At 44.0% G+C, this 21056-nt stretch overlaps 1 protein-coding gene across 7 annotated transcripts in view; it reads left to right on the forward strand.

The window, feature by feature from the left end:
- The window catches only part of LOC131977441 (ephrin type-B receptor 3-like), a 65621-nt gene extending 44639 nt beyond the window's left edge, over positions 1 to 20982 (forward strand). The window contains exons 5-16 of one of the 7 annotated variants that reach the window (XM_059340737.1): positions 839 to 1174; positions 3718 to 3854; positions 4489 to 4651; positions 5199 to 5307; positions 6854 to 6906; positions 7535 to 7753; positions 9761 to 10008; positions 11086 to 11301; positions 12547 to 12732; positions 13160 to 13359; positions 17283 to 17438; positions 19581 to 20982. In XM_059340737.1, coding sequence (XP_059196720.1) covers positions 839 to 1174; positions 3718 to 3854; positions 4489 to 4651; positions 5199 to 5307; positions 6854 to 6906; positions 7535 to 7753; positions 9761 to 10008; positions 11086 to 11301; positions 12547 to 12732; positions 13160 to 13359; positions 17283 to 17438; positions 19581 to 19689 — 2132 coding nt within the window. In that variant the 3' untranslated portion in view covers positions 19690 to 20982. The remainder of the gene's footprint in view (positions 1 to 838; positions 1175 to 3717; positions 3855 to 4488; positions 4652 to 5198; positions 5308 to 6853; positions 6907 to 7534; positions 7754 to 9760; positions 10009 to 11085; positions 11302 to 12546; positions 12733 to 13159; positions 13360 to 17282; positions 17439 to 19580) is intronic. The other 6 variants (XM_059340739.1, XM_059340740.1, XM_059340741.1 and 3 more) reach the window with 6 other exon arrangements.
- The last annotated feature ends 74 nt before the right edge of the window (positions 20983 to 21056 follow it).

Consider the following 21056-nt stretch of genomic DNA (forward strand, 5'->3'; position numbering starts at 1 on the left):
ACTGTGCGGTAAATGTTCTCTAAAACTTCCCTCTTTGAATTGTGCCCTCAGTGGCTGATAAAAGCCCTCAGGAGAACGTTCCCACCATGCCACACGGATGGCAAACAAGCCTGCTTGCTTTTCCAACGTAGTCCAAAAACATTATCAACCCCTCCCCCGTCTGCCTTTCAGTGAAGTCTATCTGTTCTGGGTGCTGCCATCCCTTTACAGACACACAGTGGAGGAATTTTTCTAGTAGCAGTGCCTTCGTTTAGAGCAAACACGCACGCACGTAGGAGCTAATTCATTCGCTGGTGAAGAGAGAAAAAGATCCTTTTTTCTGTTGCTGGGGTGGGGGGCTGATTCTCCCACAGTGCAGCGAAAGATAAGGCTCCGGTAATTGGATAAGAATTGCCAAGGCTCTGCCAATAGTTTGTCTCGCTCGTTCCCCCCAGCACTTCACACACAGACACACAGTGGAAATGAGCATGCAATTCAAATTTGAACTCCTGTCCTCCTTTTTTTTTTTTTTTTTTTTTGAAGAACTGCTGGAACAGACTCTTGTTATGTGGAAGAAAAAAATGTTCTAGTTAATGCATGAAAAATGTACTAATACCACAGCACAAGGAAAATTCTTGGGTCGTGAATTGAGTTGAAAGCAGCTATGGAATAATGAATGTATGTGTGTATAATGATATGTAAACTGTGTTTTGCAATATGAATCTCTGTCTATTGTCGGTATGTCTCTGTACTGTCACCAAGACAAATTTCTTAACACATATTGTGCATGGAGATTAAATTAACTCTCATTCCAAACCTATTTTCCTCATCTCATCCACGCTTTACTTCCCTTTTGCAGCTGTTCCTTCTTCCCCACGCAATGTCATCTCCAGTGTGAACGAAACCTCGCTTGTGCTGGAGTGGAGTGACCCACGTGACTTGGGTGGCCGTGAAGACATCTTCTACAACGTCATCTGCAAGAAGTGCCTGCCCGAACGGGGAACATGCTCGCGGTGTGACGACAATGTCGACATCTCGCCGCGCCACCTGGGCCTGATCCAGCGCCGCGTGGCCGTCCGTAACCTGCAAGCCCACACACAGTACAGCTTCGAGATCCAGGCGGTCAACGGTGTTTCTAACAAGAGCCCCTACACACCTCAGTTCTCTGCAGTGAACATCACCACAAATCAGGCCGGTAGGTGCAGCTGCGGCCTTGTGTCCTCCTGTCAAAGATCAATATTGAACATGTAGGCACTGCCAACTTTCAAAGGCTGTGAAAAGATATAAAAGAATGTCGGAAAATACGTTCTGTGCTTAAGAAGTAGAGATCAATTTCTTGTATGTATGTAGGAGTGTGTTACATATTTTCCCTTTGAACAGGGATTGAGAAAGAAGACATTCTTCTGAATGAGCTTAGAAAGGGACCTTTTTCACACGCCCACAGCATGCTCTGTACTAACACCGCTGCAAATAGCAATAGCGAGGCAGTGTGTATTCAAAGTGTTGAACCCTCAGTATTCTAGCTGCCCACTGATTCCAACCCACCACTCCTCCAGCCCACAGCAACAACAGTAACTAGGCCAATGTAGCAATCAGTACTGAGATACATCTTTCTGTGGACAGAAGACTGAAGACTACATACAAAACAATTCAGTGTAGTAATGAAAAGCTACTGCATGTGTTCTTTATAACACTGAGATATATAATGTAAGGCCAGGGTCAATGATTGTACAATAGAATAGGTAGGTATGTGTCTAAGTTGGAATCCATGTAGGTATTCACACAGCCTGTATTCAGACACTGTTCCTTTAAAAGAGGTCAGGGCTTCAGTTTGCTTGTGATCTCACAACTATTTTATATAGGTCAAAAGTGCCGCAACAATGCCGTAACAGTCATTCCCTGGCTGCAATGACGGTGCAGACACACCAAGAGCAATTCAAGAAACAAGTCAAGTCAATTATTTTTTTCTACATTAAAGCATGTAAACATGTTCTTATAGAAACCCAAGTATGGACAAGTATGGACCTGAAAATGCAAGATGTGTTAACTTTAAATGGCCCCAGTGCTGTTGAGCTTTACACGTATGTCTGTGTGAGTTGGTTTTCTTTGTCGAGGTTCTCCCAGGGCTCTTAAGTCGTGCCTTGGATGTGTTTAGTCGCTATGTTAAATTTACTATTCCTGCAGGCTTAGACAACACCAAGGATTATCCCTTAGTCCTCCCTCCATCATCTCTCTAGTTCTCCATGGCCTTGTCCTCCTCACCTCTAACCTTGTGCTCTTAAAAGATGCTATAGGAATGCCTTCTATTTGTGGGTCCAGGACCCAAAGGCCCTACAGGGCCCCATGAGAGGGCCTCATTGTTTTACAAGGGGTTCGGCACTGGGCTGACAGGGACCACTGTCCATACTGGGGTGCTTGGGGTCAGTTGGGTGCAAAAAGATAAGTGAAAGGGAAGGAGGGGCAAGAAAGCATCAACTGTGATCAGATTATCCCCCGGTGTAGTCCCAAGACCATCCCTGCATGTGCATTCACCTTTTAAGAACCAAAATAAATACTGGGGCGGTGATAAGCCCCAGGGGCCACCTCCATGGTTACTTCCACATCTTCTCCCGGAGGAGGGCCCCTAATCCCCTGGCTAGAGTAACCAGGGGATCTGCCTAGGAAGCTTTGTCTTCTGGGAGAGAAAGAGAGACGTGGTGGGCCTGGGTGGATGGCATGAGAGGGGGAAGAGGCAGAGGAGGGAGGGTTTAAGGAGCAAAAAGAGAGAGAGACAGAAGGATGTCTGGCCACAAACGCAGGCAGCAGGGAGAAAGGAAATGCAAGGGGGAGGATGAAAGAACTAAAAACTGGGGATTAAAAAGCTTGAAGGAAGGGAAAGAGACTGAGACAGCGGAGATGGAGGTCTGCCGTGGTGAAAAGGAAGATGAAAAGTGAAGAGCTGAAGAGGACAGGAGGTGATTGTTGTAGTGCAGGAAAAAGTGAGGAACTTTATTTTTGAAGAGAAGGTACAACTGGAGATTGACAGTTGAAGTTATAAAACAAAAGAGATGGAGTAGACTGAGAGGAGGGAGTGAGTCAGAGGTGTAGAACAAGCCTGAACTTAGAAAAGAGGAAAGAGAGACAGGGAGGCAGACAGCAGTTGGCCATTAATAGGCACATGTGAACAAAGCATGAAAAGCTCAGGTGGGTGGAGTGCCAGTGAGTGTTATGCTTCTCTGCGAGTGTCCACGAACCAATGCATGCATGTCTGTTTCTGTGCACATTATATAAATTATGTGTATCTCTTGGACAACTCCATACAGAAGAAAACATGACTGCTTCCAAACACTTCCCCAAGAGTTTGGAGCAAAAGTGCAGCAGTAGTTCAGCATGCAGTTAAATGAAAAGTGAAAAGTCTACATCTGTATGTTTGCCCCTAAGCTTCCCTACAGTTGCTCTATGGTAGAGGGAACTGCATGTACCAGAGACTTATCCATCAGTTTTGCAGTTTGATTCTCTTGTCACAGGAGAATTAGACATCCTCTCTCCCTCCCCGAGGACTCTGGGAGGGAGAATTTGAGCATTAGTGGGGAATGGTTCTGCATACTAACTACTGGCCAAAGCTTTTCACAAAGCCCACAGCCTACGACTTTGTGTTTGGGCTTCTGTGGACATACAAAGGGCATAGAACTTGAAAAGACATAACATAGAGAACGATAAATAAAGCAGATTTTCTTTTATTTGCTCTGCCCTGTGTAGCCCCGTCTGCAGTGCCCACGGTTCACCTGATGGCGGCCACAGCGAGCACCATGAGCCTGTCCTGGGTTCCTCCGGAGAAACCCAACGGAATCATTCTGGATTATGAGATTAAGTACCATGAGAAGGTAAGCGGCAATGTAAGTCAACGCCTCTAATTCAATCCAATTTCATTCACTTGCATGGTCTCTGTTTCATGTGTGTTTCTGTAAATGTGGAAAACAATGCCTCTGCTGATAAACACATGGCTGCAGTGAGACAAGTCACCATTTCCAATCTTAGCTTTTGTGATCATCCTCCCATACTTATTCCCCTCTTCCCATCCCTCTATCCCTCCTTCCCTTTTCTCTCTTTCACTCCTCCCAATCCTTTCCCATATTTCTATTATACTCTACCCTTTTCTGCACCCCTAATTCCATTCTCCCTCTTGCCACCCCTTTTATCCCCCGTCCTCTCTCAATCCATGCATTAGAAAGTTTCTGTATTTTCCATGGGCCTAGAGAGTTGTGACTGTCTTTGTTCTCTCCCCGAGGCAGATCCAGTGTATATCTGCTCTGTTTGTTGTCATGTACTCCTCCTGTTGGATTAACACACTGACTACACTCTGTCTCTCTCCCTCTCTCTCTCGTCTGCTATTTTTTTCCACTGGCCGGCATGGTTTGATTGCTGTGTGAGGGAGGGTAGAGCTTCAGAGAGGGGATGATGATGAATGGGACGACACAGGGGGCAGCTATTTGTTGTTGTTTTCATCTCTCCCTCCCTTTGTCTCTGCAGGATCAGGGTGAGGCCATTGCCCATACTATGACTGCCCAACGGAGCAACGCCCGCATTGAGGGTCTCAAGGCTGGTACGCCTTACGTGGTACAGGTCCGTGCCCGAACAGTGGCCGGTTACGGCCGGTACAGCAGCCCAGCCGACTTCAGCACCAACCTGCAAAGTATGTTGTTCCCGCACCTACTTCATTACCCAGGGATATATTGGGGTATTTGTGGCTTAGCAGCAATACCTCTATAATAGTGCTGTGCATAAGCTTATGAACATAATGGAGGCTCAAAAGCTTATAAAGCTAGAAGCTACTATGCCTATTTTTCATGCAAAAAGACTAAAATCCTTGTAGAGAAATTGACTCATGAGTTGGTGAAAATCTACCGTTTCCTACCAATCAGCTGTGATATCAGTCTCACTCTTGCTCCACATGATACATTAAGCAGACAGAGAAAAAGAACTGAGTAGTCTATTGTGCACTCTTCACAAATGCATTTATTAGTCCCACCATTCCGCTTTATCCAGCCTGAAGAACACAAGGGCAGATTTGCTATGTAAGCACACAATTCTGAAGTAGGCGTGAGAGGCTATAGCCTATAGTTAGACTTGTTGCAGAGCACACAGTGGCACATCTTCTGTACAAATGGATTGCGGCTAGTGTGGGTGTATACTTGTGACAAGTTCTCCAAGTAACCACTTTTTTTCTTTGACCCCAATAGCCGACCCTCCAAAGTCATGGCAGGAGCAGCTGCCACTCATCGTGGGATCAACCACCGCCATCTTTGTCTTCATCATTGCAGTTGTGGTCATCGCTATCGTCTGCCTCAGGTCAGAATATAACTTCATCATCTATCAGCCTCTCACAACTTGTGAAAGATGAGCGTGTGTGGCAAACCACATCTAGACTTTTATCTCTGAATATGTTCTAACAGCGAGAAACATTTGTTGAAAATATCTTTCCTTCAGCTTCAAATGTCAACTTTGTTTGCATGTCCTCCAAACCACCCTAGAACAGTCTCAGTGGACTGCTGTGCCACCTGTGAGGCCACTGAATGCCAGATTAGCCTTCTGAATCTGTGAATAGTAAACAGCTTTGGCCAAAATGCTTCTTTGCTCACTGGACACAGCATGGTGGAGCAGCTGTTGGGCCTGATAGGCCTGTCCTCATGGCCCCGGCACTCAGAATCAACTGTGCGTTTGCCCGACCACAAAGAACCCAGATGCACCCCTGTCTGCCGGGCTCAATTGACTGGGAAGATGCAAGTGGCTGCTCACACCTTTCAAAAAGTCTGACACCGCATCAGCCGGGTTTAACCACGCTCGTTTATCCTTATACCACTCATTTGTCAAGCAGCAAATGCAGTGCATGTGTGTATATACGTGTGAAAGGTTGGCACCCACCGCTGACTAGCGCCCACTGGGTTCCCTCCACAAGCCAGTTCAGGCAGCGGCTGACAAGCGTGGGCATCGGTCACGCTAGACTGAATAATAATCTCCCTTGCTCCCCCACCTCTCCCTCTTGCTTCTTCGCTCTCTTCTATTTTCACACCGCTACATTGTGTCTCTCTCAGGGTCTTTGCTGAGCTGCTGCTCTGACTGCCACAGAAGAAGAAGAAGGAGAAAATAGTAATAATACAAAACATAGAGAGCTTCGCCATATTCCGGTGGCGAATTAGAATTTGAAATAAGATGCAAATCACCATCGGGTATTATTGCCCTGGTTACTGGTTAGACAACAAAGGAAGCACATTAACATGTAATTTCAACAACCCAGCCCCCTCGCTCTGTCATCGTCTTTGTGCCCTCCCACCCCCCTACTGTGCAGAAGGGACACGTGCAGGAAGATGGGGATACAGAAACTGAGAGACATGGGCAAAACAAAAAAAGATAGAAGAGAAATTTTGAGAAGGGAAAGAGAATGACAGCAAGAGAGTCCATGAGTAAGAAGAAATAAGGCAGATTGAATTGAAACGAACAGTGTGATGTCTGTAGGGTGAGAAAGACAAGACAGCTGAGCTTGCTGTTTGAGTCTGCTTTTGTCTCCACTGTTCATTTTTGGGGTACGCAGAGTGAATGGCTTTCACTTGCTGCGTCAGACAATGGTATGATATCTTTTTTTGTTTAGACTCATGTTACAGTCCCCAAGTATGAATCCTTTTACCACCAGGCATTGATTCAGTCTTTGTCTACTCTGTGTCCCTTGCTTCCAATGCAGAAAGATTTTCCGTCAGCCACATCGTAGTGCGGCTACATCTCTCTCTCTGCAGACGTTATTAGGGATGTGTTTTCTCCTCATGCCTTTGTTCCTTTCCGGTATTTGCACCCTGCTGCGTGGAGCCCACGTGACTCAGTTTGTTTTCATCTCTCTCAACAGAAAGCAGAGAAACGGTTCAGAGTCGGAGTACACAGAGAAACTGCAGCAGTACAGTAAGTCTCTTTGCTGAGATGCCCCTCCTTTGTGCATTATTCACATTCCAACAGCATACTTCTGCTCAGTCATGACTACTTAACAGTGACTGAGCATCCTCAACCACTAAAGAATAGCTCACACCGGATCATCTAGTGCAGGGATGGGCAACTTAAATGCTGGACGGGGCCACAATTTTTTTATCGACACTACCACAGGGCCACATATAGGACCATCCACTTAACCAGATATGATGAAACTGCAATTTTAAATATGTTTACAGTGCAGTAACTTAACATATTTCATGCTGAAATGCATGTATAACAGTTTAAATAGGAATACAAAAGGTTTGACTTTTTTCAGTGCAAGAACAGCAGACAAACATTAATTGCAAGAAGTAATTTTGTGCATTTTTACACTGCTCTTTTAAGATTTCATGCTCAAATGCATGGAGTTGTACTGAGGGCCACTTCAAGTGAGGGTGCAGGCCGTATGCGGCCCTCAGGCCTCCAGTTGCCCATCCCTGATCTAGTGCAATAATACAGGATCTTGCTTCGATCTATCTATGGTTGATAAAGAATCTGTTTTCAGAATAGTGTTGAAAGTTTGCTTTGACGCCGTAGATTCATTTTCCTGTTCTTGCTACAGAATCCCCAATAGTAACGCCGGGAATGAAAGTCTACATTGACCCCTTCACCTACGAGGACCCCAACGAGGCCGTTCGCGAGTTTGCCAAGGAAATCGACGTCTCCTGCGTGAAGATCGAGGAGGTCATCGGCGCAGGTAACCCACCAAAGCTCCTGAGCTACAGGGGGAAGGCTGCTAGTCACCTCCAGGCCATACCGTTAGAGGACTTCACACCAAGCGGTACTTTCACTCAATTCATCGCTAGCCCTCTCCTTGCTCCCTCCCCTCCCACACTCGTCATCTCTTAGGAACCCCTTTTTAGTCCTACAGATGTCTAAAGCACTCTGTGTTTACTAGTATGTCCTCTTTAAGTTAGCGTCACTAGCACCCTTACATTGTTCACCATGCCATGTGCATTTAGAGTAGCTGTAATACCTTTTGTATGGTGAATTATCATTTCACCCATGTTGTTAAAATAGAGCCCAATCCTGGATCGAGAAAGATGCCCTGTGAGGTAATTCATTAAGTTTGAATGATATGAAAACAGCAGTAATTTCTAACTCATATTCTTGAATTAGACGGAAGCAGATTTTGGATAATGCAAAACTGCAGCCCCATACAGACAGGATTTGTTTCTCTAGGGGAGATGTTAATCCTGTCCGAGCGCTTATGTGTGATTTTCCTCTTATCTCTCACACTATTAATTACATCCCTATTGTTTTTGGCACACTTGTTGGCCCTCCATTTTTCCCATTTCCTGTACAGATAGACACACAGTAATTTCCCAGTTTCCCATTTTTAAAATTCAGCAGTCACCTGCATTTAAGTTCTGCAGAGTGTGATGAAAGAATTTTACACAAACCACTTACTTGGAACTTATAGTTGTTATTGAAAGCCCATGTGGAGGATCTGACCTCTTATGACCATCTTACATTAAATTGTTTTATGTGTAGTAGCCTGGGGAATGTGTTGGATCATATAAAGCAATTACTGTTACCGTGGCTAATATTAATCTCCAGCATCCTCCGGAAATATTGATCCTGTCTGGATGGGGCCTAAGATATTAAAATGTTACTTGTCCAGGATTGGCCGTCTCTGACCCTGCCCACTTTTTATCGTCTTGAGAACCTCTTTATTAAAGAGTGCTTCTACTGGACCACTATATTTAACCCCTGTTCCTGGCATTATGTGGTTTTGTCCCCTCCTTTTAGAAACCCTCCCTTACGTTTGATGTTGTAGATAGTAAAATATCTGATGTATTTGATATATTTGATAGTAATATCTTTGCTCAAAAGCTGCAGGACTGTGCCAATTGAGGTTGAGTTGTTTAGCATTGTATCTGAGCCAAAATGGAGGACGTTGTGATGGCAGAGATGGGAGTCCCTACTACTGCTTCTGCTACTACCATTACTACTGCTACTACTACTACTACGACAGCTCTTCTACTTCTGAGGCTACTACTTGAAACCCGTCGCTTCCCAGCATTCGCCTTTAAAGTGACGAACCCTCAACCCCTGTCTTCCCCTGTCCCCCTCCTCTCCTCTCCCCCTTCCTCAATCCATCCCGGCATTCCTCCATCCCCTGCCCTCTCTCCCCTGACTTCCCTCACCCTCTCACCCATGTTGACACACACCGCTCTCATCGCCTAATTCCTCTTGCACTCTTGCACACGCTTGGTGTAGACTCTAAACGTAAAGCGTCGGCCACCCCGAGAACCCCCAAGCTCCTGTCTCCACCTATGTCTTCGTCCTGCGCCCGCTTCCCCAGCCACTCTGAAGCTTAGCAGCACCCCCCCCCCCCCCCCCCACCCCCCCATCCTCACCCCTTCCTCTGCTGTCCCCTCCAGCTCCCCACACCCTGCTTTACCCATCTCTTTTCTCATCTCAACATGTTTTTTTCAACTCTTCTCACATTTTGTCGTCATGCCTCACACTCATCATGCTGTGTCTTTTAATCCGTAGCTTAACAGCACAAAGTCATTGTATGCTCCCCCATCACCACCATCACTTGACACTGGCCTAGAGTCCTGGCTTCTCTTGCAGTCCCCCCTCCCCCGTCCCACCCCTCCTGCTACCCTCCTGGCTCCTTGGTTCTAACCAGTTAACTGTCCCCTCTCCCCTCTTTTCCCCCACTCTCCTCCACTCTTCCGTCATGCCTCTCTCCCCTCCCTCTCTCTCTCTCTGTCTCTCTCTCCCTCTATTCCCTCTTTTTGCTGTTTCTCTGGCTGGCTCACGTGGGCTCTCGCAGGAGAGTTTGGCGAGGTGTGTCGCGGTCGCCTCAAGCTGCCTGGGCGCCGGGAGATCATCGTAGCCATCAAGACTCTCAAGGTGGGCTACACTGATCGCCAGAGGCGGGACTTCCTGTCTGAGGCTTCCATCATGGGGCAATTCGACCACCCCAACATTATCCGTCTGGAAGGTGTGGTCACCAAGAGTCGGCCAGTGATGATTGTGACAGAGTTCATGGAGAATGGAGCACTGGACTCTTTCCTAAGGGTGAGAAAACTCACAAACACATTACACACACGAATAATAGCAACTCCCTATGAAACATTCATATATATATATATATAAAGTGCTTAACAAATGTATTAGACCCCCGGTTTATGCCACAGCTGTTCTAAATTAACAGCATTAGTAATTACCATCATTTTTAATGTTTCTTTAATGGTTAATTCACCTGTATGCAGAAGCTCTTTAACAAAAATGATATTTTTAATGCTTAAATATAATTATTATTATTATCCATGCATTTTCAAATGTACTGTACAAAACAACTGTAAAAAAAATAGTAAAACACATTAGTATTTCTTGATTTAAATGTCAAATTATAGTTATTTACTTGCATTGCTGAACAGAAAAATTACTTTTAGTGGTTGAATGTTATGCTTGATTAATTAATGACTTCTCAGAGAAACCCAGTGAGCCGCCTCATATTTGGGTATAAAAAGGTGAATTCAATTTGTTATTTGCCAAAAAAATAACAATCACATTTGAGTTATGAATATTTTCGAAATCTTTCAAAAGCTTGTTTAAGTTTTCCGGTTTTTATGACATGTGGTCTAACAAATTTATTAAACACTGTATATCTGTGATTTTATCAATAATGCAACACTATCCAACAAATAAGCCAATCCAAATCTACCTGATCTTGCTTTTAGTAATCTCACTTTCTCTCGAGCCATAAACAGTCTGCTTATGCTCTGCTGCAGAGCCCACAGTGGTTATCTGACAAATGCTGCATTCAGGCAATTGGTGACATTTACAAAGAGCTCAGTCTACAGTGAATCACTGCTTCAAAGTCACATCATACATTGTCTGCCAGAAAAAGGGGAAGGGAGGAAAGGAGGATAGATGGGTAGAAAAGAGAAAGACGTTACAGTGTGAGGTGATAGGAGATGAAAGATGCAGGCAAGAGGACATATGCAAAGAAAGTACTGTAAGAGATACTGGAAAAAGAAAGACAGGTCTGACAAATAAAGGTAAAAAGGAGACAAGCATATATCCCTTTGAACATGCAACCTTGATCTACAATCCAATCTATCCTTGTCGTTCTCTCTCTTCCTTTGCCAGCTCAATGACGGACAGTTCACAGTGATCCAGCTGGTTGGCATGCTGCGTGGTATCGCAGCAGGCATGAAGTACCTGTCAGACATGAACTACGTGCACAGAGACCTGGCTGCCCGTAACATCTTGGTCAACAGTAATCTGGTGTGTAAGGTGTCGGACTTCGGCCTATCTCGTTTCCTCGAGGACGACCCCACAGACCCCACCTACACCAGCTCCCTGGTGAGTATCAGTGTGTGTATGTGTTTGTGTGTTTGTGTGTGAAATCAATGTTTAAAGGTGCTACATGATATGTTTTAACATCAATACATCACCAGAATGTTAATTTTAGCCCATTTTACAAATGAGCATTGCCAAGTTTGAGTGTATTCAAAAAATAGATCTGTGTCAAGTCTGTTCCCACATGACACGGCCATTATGGGTAGAAAGAGAGGTTTTTTCTCTCAGTTTGGATGGCAGGTGAAGGTGGGGGGGATACGTTTCTGACTATTTCAAATTCTTTACCTTGACATGTTGTTTCCACTGAACTTTTAGCAGATTTTCAGAAATTTTACAACATCTGTTTACTGATTCTGGCTCATATTCTAACACGACACATGTAAATTGCAGGTTAAAGCACAAAGGATGATGTCCTTTGAGATTGACCATAGTTGTCATAAATGAAAATGAGCTCTTATAGCTCTATAAGCATGCACAACCTCCTTTGGCCTTAAAAAAAGTTTAGCTAGTGTGCCTCTTGGTCTGTTGCCTTGTCAAAAGCAGAAAAAAAGGTAACTCAGCTTCTGAATATCTCTGCATTCTATTCCCTATACTATCATACATTAGTATGCCAGAAAGATATTTAGTATATACCAAAACATAGTATATCAAATGCAGTTTTCCAAAAATACCAAGACATCTTCCTACAATCTGCTCACATTTTGCAGTATGCAAGCCAGCATGATGTTCTGGTTATTCTGACCCACAATCCTCTGCACAGCATATATATGAGCAAAAGGGCCAAATTTCAGGGTGCAAAGTTGTAGTAGTAGTATGTAGTAAGTAGTATGTCCCAAATGTATGCATACTACATGCAGAGTACGTACTTTGTAAGGGCAGCTGCAGTGCATACTAAAAATAAAAATAAAAAGTAAGGGTTTTGGAACGCAGCTTATATTACAATGGCAGGAAGCAAAGATGTTAAGGAGTGTGTAAGAAGTGTCTTACATGAAAATATTCCATAATGGTGATATATTGATGTTGAAAAATACAATTTGCAGCACATTAAATATTCTTCTAGCTTCACGTGTTTGTACATATCATTTTCTGTAACTGTGTTACTAACCTTGTGTGTAGTACGTGTGTACTTGGGTTGTACAGCATGCACCCATGTGTTGTGCATCAACGTTTCCCTTAGACTGTGTTTTTCTCACCCTCTCTCTCCCTCTTGTATGTGTGTGATTCTGTGTTTGTGCTCCATCCCTCCAGTATTTCATGCTCACCTACTCATTCGCATATCCACAGGGAGGAAAGATCCCCATTCGCTGGACGGCTCCCGAGGCGATTGCCTACAGGAAGTTCACCTCGGCAAGCGATGTGTGGAGCTACGGCATTGTCATGTGGGAAGTGATGTCGTACGGCGAGCGGCCGTACTGGGACATGAGCAATCAAGATGTAAGCTGGAAGGAGGTTTTCTTTGTCTAGATGTATAATTTGTAAGAAAAGGCATTCTGTTGAAATATTCGGCTCACTTTGCACGAGAAGATATGAATGTATATATAGATACATATATATATATATATATATATATATACATTTTCTACCACTTCTGCAATCACTGTCCAAAAGCCATTCCCTCTCTCCATTCCCACCCACAACTACCACTTATAGCTGATCTTTCTCTGACCCTTATTTCTATGCATTCCCGGAAACATTTTTCCTGTTCATCTCTGACTCTCCCATCATTTCCCTCATTCATCCTCTTCTGTCCTCCCTCACTTGCTATTTCCATCGACCCATCTCTCTCCTTGTGTTCCGTCCTCCCTCTGCACCGTACTCTGTGATTAGAAGTGATTGTGATTTCTCTGCCGTCCTTCCTCAGGTGATAAATGCCGTTGAGCAGGACTATCGACTGCCCCCACCCATGGACTGTCCCACAGCGCTGCACCAGCTCATGTTGGACTGCTGGGTGAAAGAGAGGAACCTGCGACCCAAATTCACCCAGATTGTGGCCACGCTGGATAAGCTTATCCGCAATGCTGCCAGCCTCAAGGTGGTTACCAACAGCACACAGTCCACTGGGTAAGTTGTCATGCTTTGATAGAAAAACGTTCACAATGAGTTCAGAATCATAAAAAATGCTTTTTCCTGTATATGCTCGGTGGAGCGGTTCATTATAGAAATAGACTTGAGCTGCGATGCTGTCTCTCTGGAGGTCCTTGCTGAGTTTTATTAGGTGGATTAGCGATCTACATAAAGGGCAATAATTCTCATTATGGTCATTGCATAATAGATATTAGTGCTGATTGCTTTCTAAAAATCTCCTATGGTTTTCTTGGGTCATATGTTGAGGAGACCTGCTGGACTCCTGTGATAGATTACAGCAATAGGTCATTCGTTTATTGAATGAAGTCACTTGACTTTTCAGCCGTGAGAGTCCTGGCCGAGCCATTTCATTTGCACCTGAGCCATAGCAACCGCGATAATGATTTCCACTGTGCAAATGTTCCTTATCCAAGTTGATACGGTGTATGTGAGTCACTCTGACTCAGCTGTAACAATCTCTTAACTCCTATAAAGTGCACATTTCTTCCCATGCAACTCTTTAGTTCTCACAAATGCAGCCTGGGCCATTATGCAAATCCAAATTACCATCGCTCAATAAGGCCCTTAGAGCAACTCCTCCGCCAACTGGGAGCTCAATCAATGATGTCACATCTACATTTAGCTGCACTACCTTCCTCCGCAACCTGTTTCTTGGAAAGAATTTGGAGGATAGAAGGTGGCGGAGTTGGAGCGACAGGGAGGGGGATGACCTACCTATCTGTCCCTGCATCAGGGTCTTTGTGTCTTGAGGGAGGGCCGCAGACAATCCTGGTTTGGGCTCATGGGGGAAACCGAGGTCTCGGTTGGCCACCGGAGTGACGTTCTTAGAAGATTAAGCTTGCGGTTAATTAGCTCGATTAAGGCGATGCAAAAAAGAGATGGGAGCGCCTTTTAATTAGCCACTAACGAGATTTTAAACGGGCCAGCGGAGAGGTGGCCTCCTGCCGACAAACCTAACAAGGGAGGAATGAGAGATGATAGCAGCGTCCTGGTCGGCATTGAAGGGTGGCTGGAGGTGAGCTAACACTGTCTGGGATAAAGTCCTTTGGTTGAGTGTTATGTGTACCTGGCGTGCATATTGTATTGTAGGTGTAGAGTGGAATGAGCACATAAGTTTTTGTGATGTAAGGCTTCCAGCACTAGTGTCATGAGTTATTTCTGTGTTTATTTTCTAGTGCTGAGAATCTTTTGTGAATGCAGACACTCTGTAAACTTCTTGAAAAAAGCAAAACAGCCTTAGAGATCTGATTCTTTGGAGAACCCAGTAGTCCAGTCCTTTGACCTTGGATTTAGGTTTGGCCTGTATCACTCACAAGAGTACAATATTACCCAGCTTTCCTGCTGTGTTTCTGCTTGTGGCTCACATGTGGCGAGCGATGGTCTGGACTCTTTTGAAGCCAACTTTAGAGAAGGAGGACTAACAATACTCCATTAAGAGAAGCCAGAGTCTGGCGTTAACGACAGCCTGAGGCCTTGGGCTCCGAAGCACAGCCCTTATTAAAAATCACTCCATCTACACCACTCAATGGAGCCTCTGTATCACTGTTATTAACTCCCCCTCCATGCCTTTTCTCTTTTCTCCCTCTTTCTCTCTCCATTCCTCTTTTAATTGTTAATGAATCTAATGCCATCAAAAAGGATGACAGGGATCAACAGAGCAGAGAGGAGGGGAGACAGTGGCGCTCTTTCTCTTCGTCTGCTCCCTCATCTGTTTCTCCTCCTTCAGCTCCCTGCACCTCCCTGTCTCCCCCTCCACCTCCACCTCCTCTCTTGTTCATCCGCTCCACTTCTCTCTGAGTTGTAGCACAGTTTTATTAAAACTCCCAAGGTGGCCTCTCTATCTGCAGCATTGATCAGCACAGGGGGTTAGGTTCTTTTTTAAAAAGGCCCTTTTGGGCTGTCAACAGGTGTGCAGGAACATGCAAAACACACTCTAACACATTTTCAGGAATACACATACACACACAGATTAGGAACCATCACAAGATTCCATTATACTTCAGATTTTAATGTCATGATTTGATTTTTTTTTTATTATTATCTTTTTTTTCCCAGCATTCAAGGCTATGCCATTATTAGATTATCTAGTCTTCATTTATAGAGATCAACTGATTTTATGCCCATGTAATTTACATTTTTAAATTATTCTTTGAAAAGAACGGCTAAATGATATTTAGTGTGATATGACGTATGCCATATCCTTTTTGGAATGTGCCACGCTAAGGTATAAGGCACATTTAATTTATTTAGCTAATTGAGATTGAAAGCTCATTTTGATTGATTTACAACTAAAATCGTGACACACCTTGTATTTTCATTTTCCCACACATGAACAATCAAACACGCTTGCAGGTCTGTGAGTCACTCCTTCCATGTATTGCCAGTGTCATGAGTCAATCCTACCATGCAACCATGCACACGTGGACAACATCTGTGTTTACATTCTGCAGATACTCCTCCTTTGTCATGAAGCATTTTCCCAAAATGTCTTTCCATGCTGTGTGTTTGTGTTTCTAAGCATCTTTTTTGTCGAGCCAACCTCATTGGCTCATATACGTTCAAGCACACCCTGAGACAATGAACCATAAAGCTTGTGGCTTCTAACCTACGAGTCACGCTTATGTTCATACAGGGAGACCAAATCTAATTTGAGCTGACCAGGAAACAACACATGGAGTCAAATCTTCCCAGATCAGATTTAAACCACATTTGTATGTGGTTTGAAAGTGCAGCTCAGCACAACCACTCAGATTGGATTTCAAGAGGGATTTTTGTTTTGTTTTGTCAGTCCCAAACAACACAGTGACATCTCGCTGAAACAAGAAGAACAGGAACTAACAAACAGAAAGAGAGCTATCCAGATCATTCCAGGTTTTATTGTTAGGAAACATGGCACATTCACTTATATTACTGATGCTGCTAGATAAATACATTTCTGATTAGAAAAATGGCAACTCGGTTACTATGACACCTGTTGTTGTAATTACACTGTAAAACTTTTACTGTAAAATTACAGGAAATTACTGGCAGCAGTTTCGCCAGTAAATTACTGTAAAATGTACAGTACCTCTAGAAATACAGGTCTGTTTACTGACAAACTCTATATTAGGATTATATTATATATTAGGATCCCGTGGCTATTCCATGGATATTTTTTCCTATTGGTTTGTTCCAAGTCACGTGACTTTCAAGGTCCCGGCAGTCAGAACAAAAAAAATGGCGGACAGTTCTCTCATTTTTAGTGAAAAAATCAATATTTTGACTTAGTTTCTGCATAAAAATGGATTTTGATCACATTTCTAGCGAGAAATATGTTTTATTTTCTAAATATTCACTCAGTGAATGTACATAATCACTTTGTATGTTGGAATAGCCACGGGATATGACTGTCATTAACTTGCATTGTAGCGAAATCCGTGTCAGTTTCACGGAAATTTGAGTGATTCCGTGGCTGTTCCACAGATTTTGAGTTAAGCAAATCCGTGGCTATTTCACGGATTTCTGTGAGACCAGGTTGGCATTCCTTGGCCAGGTATCGATACTTTTGAAAATAAGTATCGATACTTTTTTGAGTATCGATACTTTTGACGACCCTAATGATCACACACCACCTTGTCTCACAAGCTGCACCCACCACCCACCACCCAAGTCTCCAGCCAGTCTCTCCACAGTCATAAAAGTGACCCCACCCCCCTTACCCAATCCCCCTGCACACAACTCCCTACATGTGGAGGTGAGGAGAGGAGAGGGGAGAAAAGAGGAGGAGAGGTGGAGAGATGGAGAGGTGGCGCTCAGTGCGGCGTGTTTGGGGGTGAGGTTGGCCGGTAGAGGCAGTAGAGTGACGACCTTAACCCTCTCTCTCTCTCTTTCTCTTTCTCCATCCTCCCTCCCCACTGTAGGGTATCCCAGCCCTTGCTTGACCGCTGTGTGCCAGACTATACCACTTTCACCACTGTGGGGGACTGGCTGGACGCCATCAAGATGAGCCGCTACCGTGACAACTTCGTCAACGCCGGATTTGCTTCCTTTGACCTGGTGGCCCAGATGACAGCAGAGTGAGTGGAGAGGGAGTGGATTCAGATAATCAGGCCTAAAGTGATTGACTGGGCTGAGTTTGAGAGTCAAATTAGTGTTACACAGATTGACCTTGAGGGAATAAAAATAGTCGCATGGCTAATTTAAACATGATAAGATGTGGAAAGAGGGCTCTGATCAGGCTCACACATCAACAGAGGAACAGACATAAGGAAGATTGGTACATTTAGTAGATATTTAAAGAGTATGGAAATATGCTGTGAGAGATATAGTATCATACATTTTACTGTTATGTGTTCTAGTATTCATTTACACATATTGTAGTATAAACAGAAAAGGTATGCAAGTTTTGAAAAGGGGTTGAAAAAAGAAAACGGCATATTTACTGGCGACAAATCTTGCCAAAAGACACAAGGGAGATTATGCAGGTGTACAAACAAAGCTGCTTTTCCTGTAATTTGGTATGCAATTGACCAATCAAGATAGGTTTGCTTTAGAACAGGGAGGCTTATATAATGCAGAGGGGATTAATAACAATCATACACTTCAGAAACCTACAAACTGGATTCACAATGGACAAATACACAATTTACCAGTGTAGTACAATCTCCCTGCTGCTTCCTTATCTACGGTCTCCGGTTGACCTTGACGAATCAGCAACCTTCTGCCGTGTTTACCAACAGGAAATGATGCAATGGAAGTCATGGAAATTGGAGGCCAGTGATGATCAAATAAATGAATTAGGATTATAATGATAAATAAATTCTCCTCATTAGCTGCATAATAGGCAATGGAGGTGGGGGTAATTTGTTTCAATTTGGCCAGGCTGACAGGTGTGGTGTACTGTGGCTCTCTGTTGCCCTTAATGGCCAGTAATTCCTCTAATGGTGCCCATTTATTATCATTTCATCCTCCATCGCTGCGCTGATGGGGATGGCGAAATATGAAAAAAACAAAAAAACACCATTTATTTGTGTGAAATTGCGTTGATGCACCCTTATTTAGCTTTGGAGAGGATGGATGTGCAGTGTGGAGTTGTGTGTATGTGCACATGCACGTACTGTATGAATGTGTGCACATGCACGCACTGTATGAATGTGTGCATTTGCTCATATGTGAGTTTAGGTGCACACTTTTTTTGCTAAAATGGATGGGGCCACAAAGTCATTGAGACAAGCAGAGTGTATGATGTCTGCATGTAATATTAGATTAGCCAGTATGTGTGTGTGTGAGTGAACGGAGAGGACGCAGACTGTAGCAGAGCCCCAACAGTCAGCTAATCGCTGGCCCGGACGCCGTCCGCTCTCTCCTCAGCTATCGACTGGGGAAATCAAACAAGCGAGCGGAAAAGAGAGGTTCTCGTGATATAATTGTACAGCGTTAAACCAACATGGCCATGATGATTAGATTACGCCGTCTGACTAATGTCGGCCAAAGCAGGTGTGCTCTCCCAGGCCTCTTTAAGGGTGTTGTAATGTCAACTGTATGTCAACATTTTCATATTTTCCCACTGCAGCCTTCACCTGAGGTTAAGGCCCTCAGCTTACTCTAAAAAGCACACTGTAGCTGCTGTGAGCCCCCAGCTAAAAGACTTATTCACACTTTCCATTCTTATTTGCTGCATTTTGGATATTTTTAAGCACTGAGGAATGTTGTGCAACAGTAGCAGAGTTAAAGCTGATTTACCGACACAGAGAAGTATGAATGACAGGCTCCCAACTGAGTATTCTGTCTAGTATCTCACAAAAAAAGCTCTTCACTTCCCTGTTTCTATAGCTTAATGGCAAGCTGGTGTGGACTCTGTGAAATCCGCCAGCTGCTGAACAGTAGCTAAGTTTGCTCTTTAATCATTAACTATCACATTATGGCCCTTTGAATCCCCTCCTCTTGCCCACCTGCCAGGCAACAGAAGTATGTTGCATTAAGACCGACATTCAGCTGGATGAGCGTCCCCATTTTGTTGACATACACTCTGGAAACTATTTTATGGATGATTGCCAGTGTACTGTCCCTGTTCCCACCTGGTGGAGCATGTGTTTACTTGTGGGTGAAAAGAGAAAGTTGCACTTCAACTTCAGACATGTGATGTTTGCCTACTTTTATTTTTTTATGACTGAGCCACCTGTTCTTATTTTCTCTTCTCCTTTCTTCTCACTCCACAGGGACTTGCTGCGGATAGGGGTAACGTTGGCCGGCCATCAGAAGAAGATCCTCGGTAGCATTCAGGACATGAGACTACAGATGAACCAAACACTTCCTGTCCAGGTGTGAGCGACAGGACACACAGACCGATGCAGTCGAAGGACAGCCAGACAGGAAAACGGGGGAGGAACTGTGCCAGAGAGAGCCATTGGAAAACCCTAGCTGCCTGACCCATCTCTGCCAATTAGACGCTATGAAACTGGCTTGCAGTGCCTCTGACAATTTTTTTCTTTATTTCACTACAACTTCCATTTCCTGTTCCTGCTTTTTTTGTTATTCGTCATTGTTTTTTTTCTCCATCCAATCAGAACGTGTGTGTTTTTGAAAGAGGAAGAAAAGTTAACCCCCTTATATCCCATGCGTGCCTCACCAGCTCTGGTGTGGGTTGACGTTTGCATGCATGTGTGTTTTAGTGAGGTTGGCCTTAGCCCCGTAACTGAAATGTCACATTCTGATCCTCGTGCAAGAGCCCCTCTCCGTGACCTCTCAACCCAGCTTTGATGGACGTTATACATAGTAAAGAATGAACGCCCTGGTATAAAAAAAGTGAGCAAATGTTCACACAAAAAAACAAAAAAACAGAGGTGTTTCGGACCCCACAGGAGATGGAGGACTATTCTTTCCCTGATAGAAGTTGTTTTACTGTGCACGTGTGTGTCGTTCTCCATCTTCATATTGAAGGTGTGTTATCTAAAAGGGCACTTGCTGGAGAAGGGTGAGGCGGTGGAAGAGGATATATGATGGGCTGAGGTCAAAGGTCAAGAGGATGACGGAGGTCTAATAGGTCAAAGGAGGGCAACCAGATTTTGGACACTTGTTTTGGCTGCTCAATAGGTCACCAGATGACCTCTTCACCCTGACCTGAAGTGACTCAGGATAGCTCCACAGCTTGGGATCACCTGCTCATCAACTGTGTTTTCTTTACACAAAACAATGTTTTATTTTTGTTCGTCCACACACCTTTTTTTTTGGCTTTCTTACACATTTTTGGGAGATTTGTGGTTTCAAAATGGCCGGTCAAACCCAAGTACCCCCCACTGGACGCTTTATGTGATCAAGGGGAGACGAGGACTGTGGCAACACTATAGAAAGACCACTTGGCCTTTTGTGTGCGTTTTTGTATGTGTGCGTGCGCATGTGTGCGTGTATGTGTGATTAAGTGTGCTTGGATGTGCGGGTGTGTCAAGTTGCACACAAGTATACTGTACAATACAGCTTCCGCTATTTGCCACCGTGGAGAATTAACGCATGAACTGAACCGTGACAAGGAGCAAATATATCTGAAACAATTACGCTATATTCTGTGGACAACTGTTAAACATTCTTTTTTATTGAATCCAAAAAATGAACTTAGGAAGTACATTTATATATATATATAAAATTGTGTATATATATATATATATATGTGCAATGTTGAAACTGAGAGAAACCATGAT

Source organism: Centropristis striata, chromosome 9 (assembly GCF_030273125.1).
Source record: "Centropristis striata isolate RG_2023a ecotype Rhode Island chromosome 9, C.striata_1.0, whole genome shotgun sequence".
In the NCBI taxonomy this organism is placed as follows: domain Eukaryota; kingdom Metazoa; phylum Chordata; class Actinopteri; order Perciformes; family Serranidae; genus Centropristis; species Centropristis striata.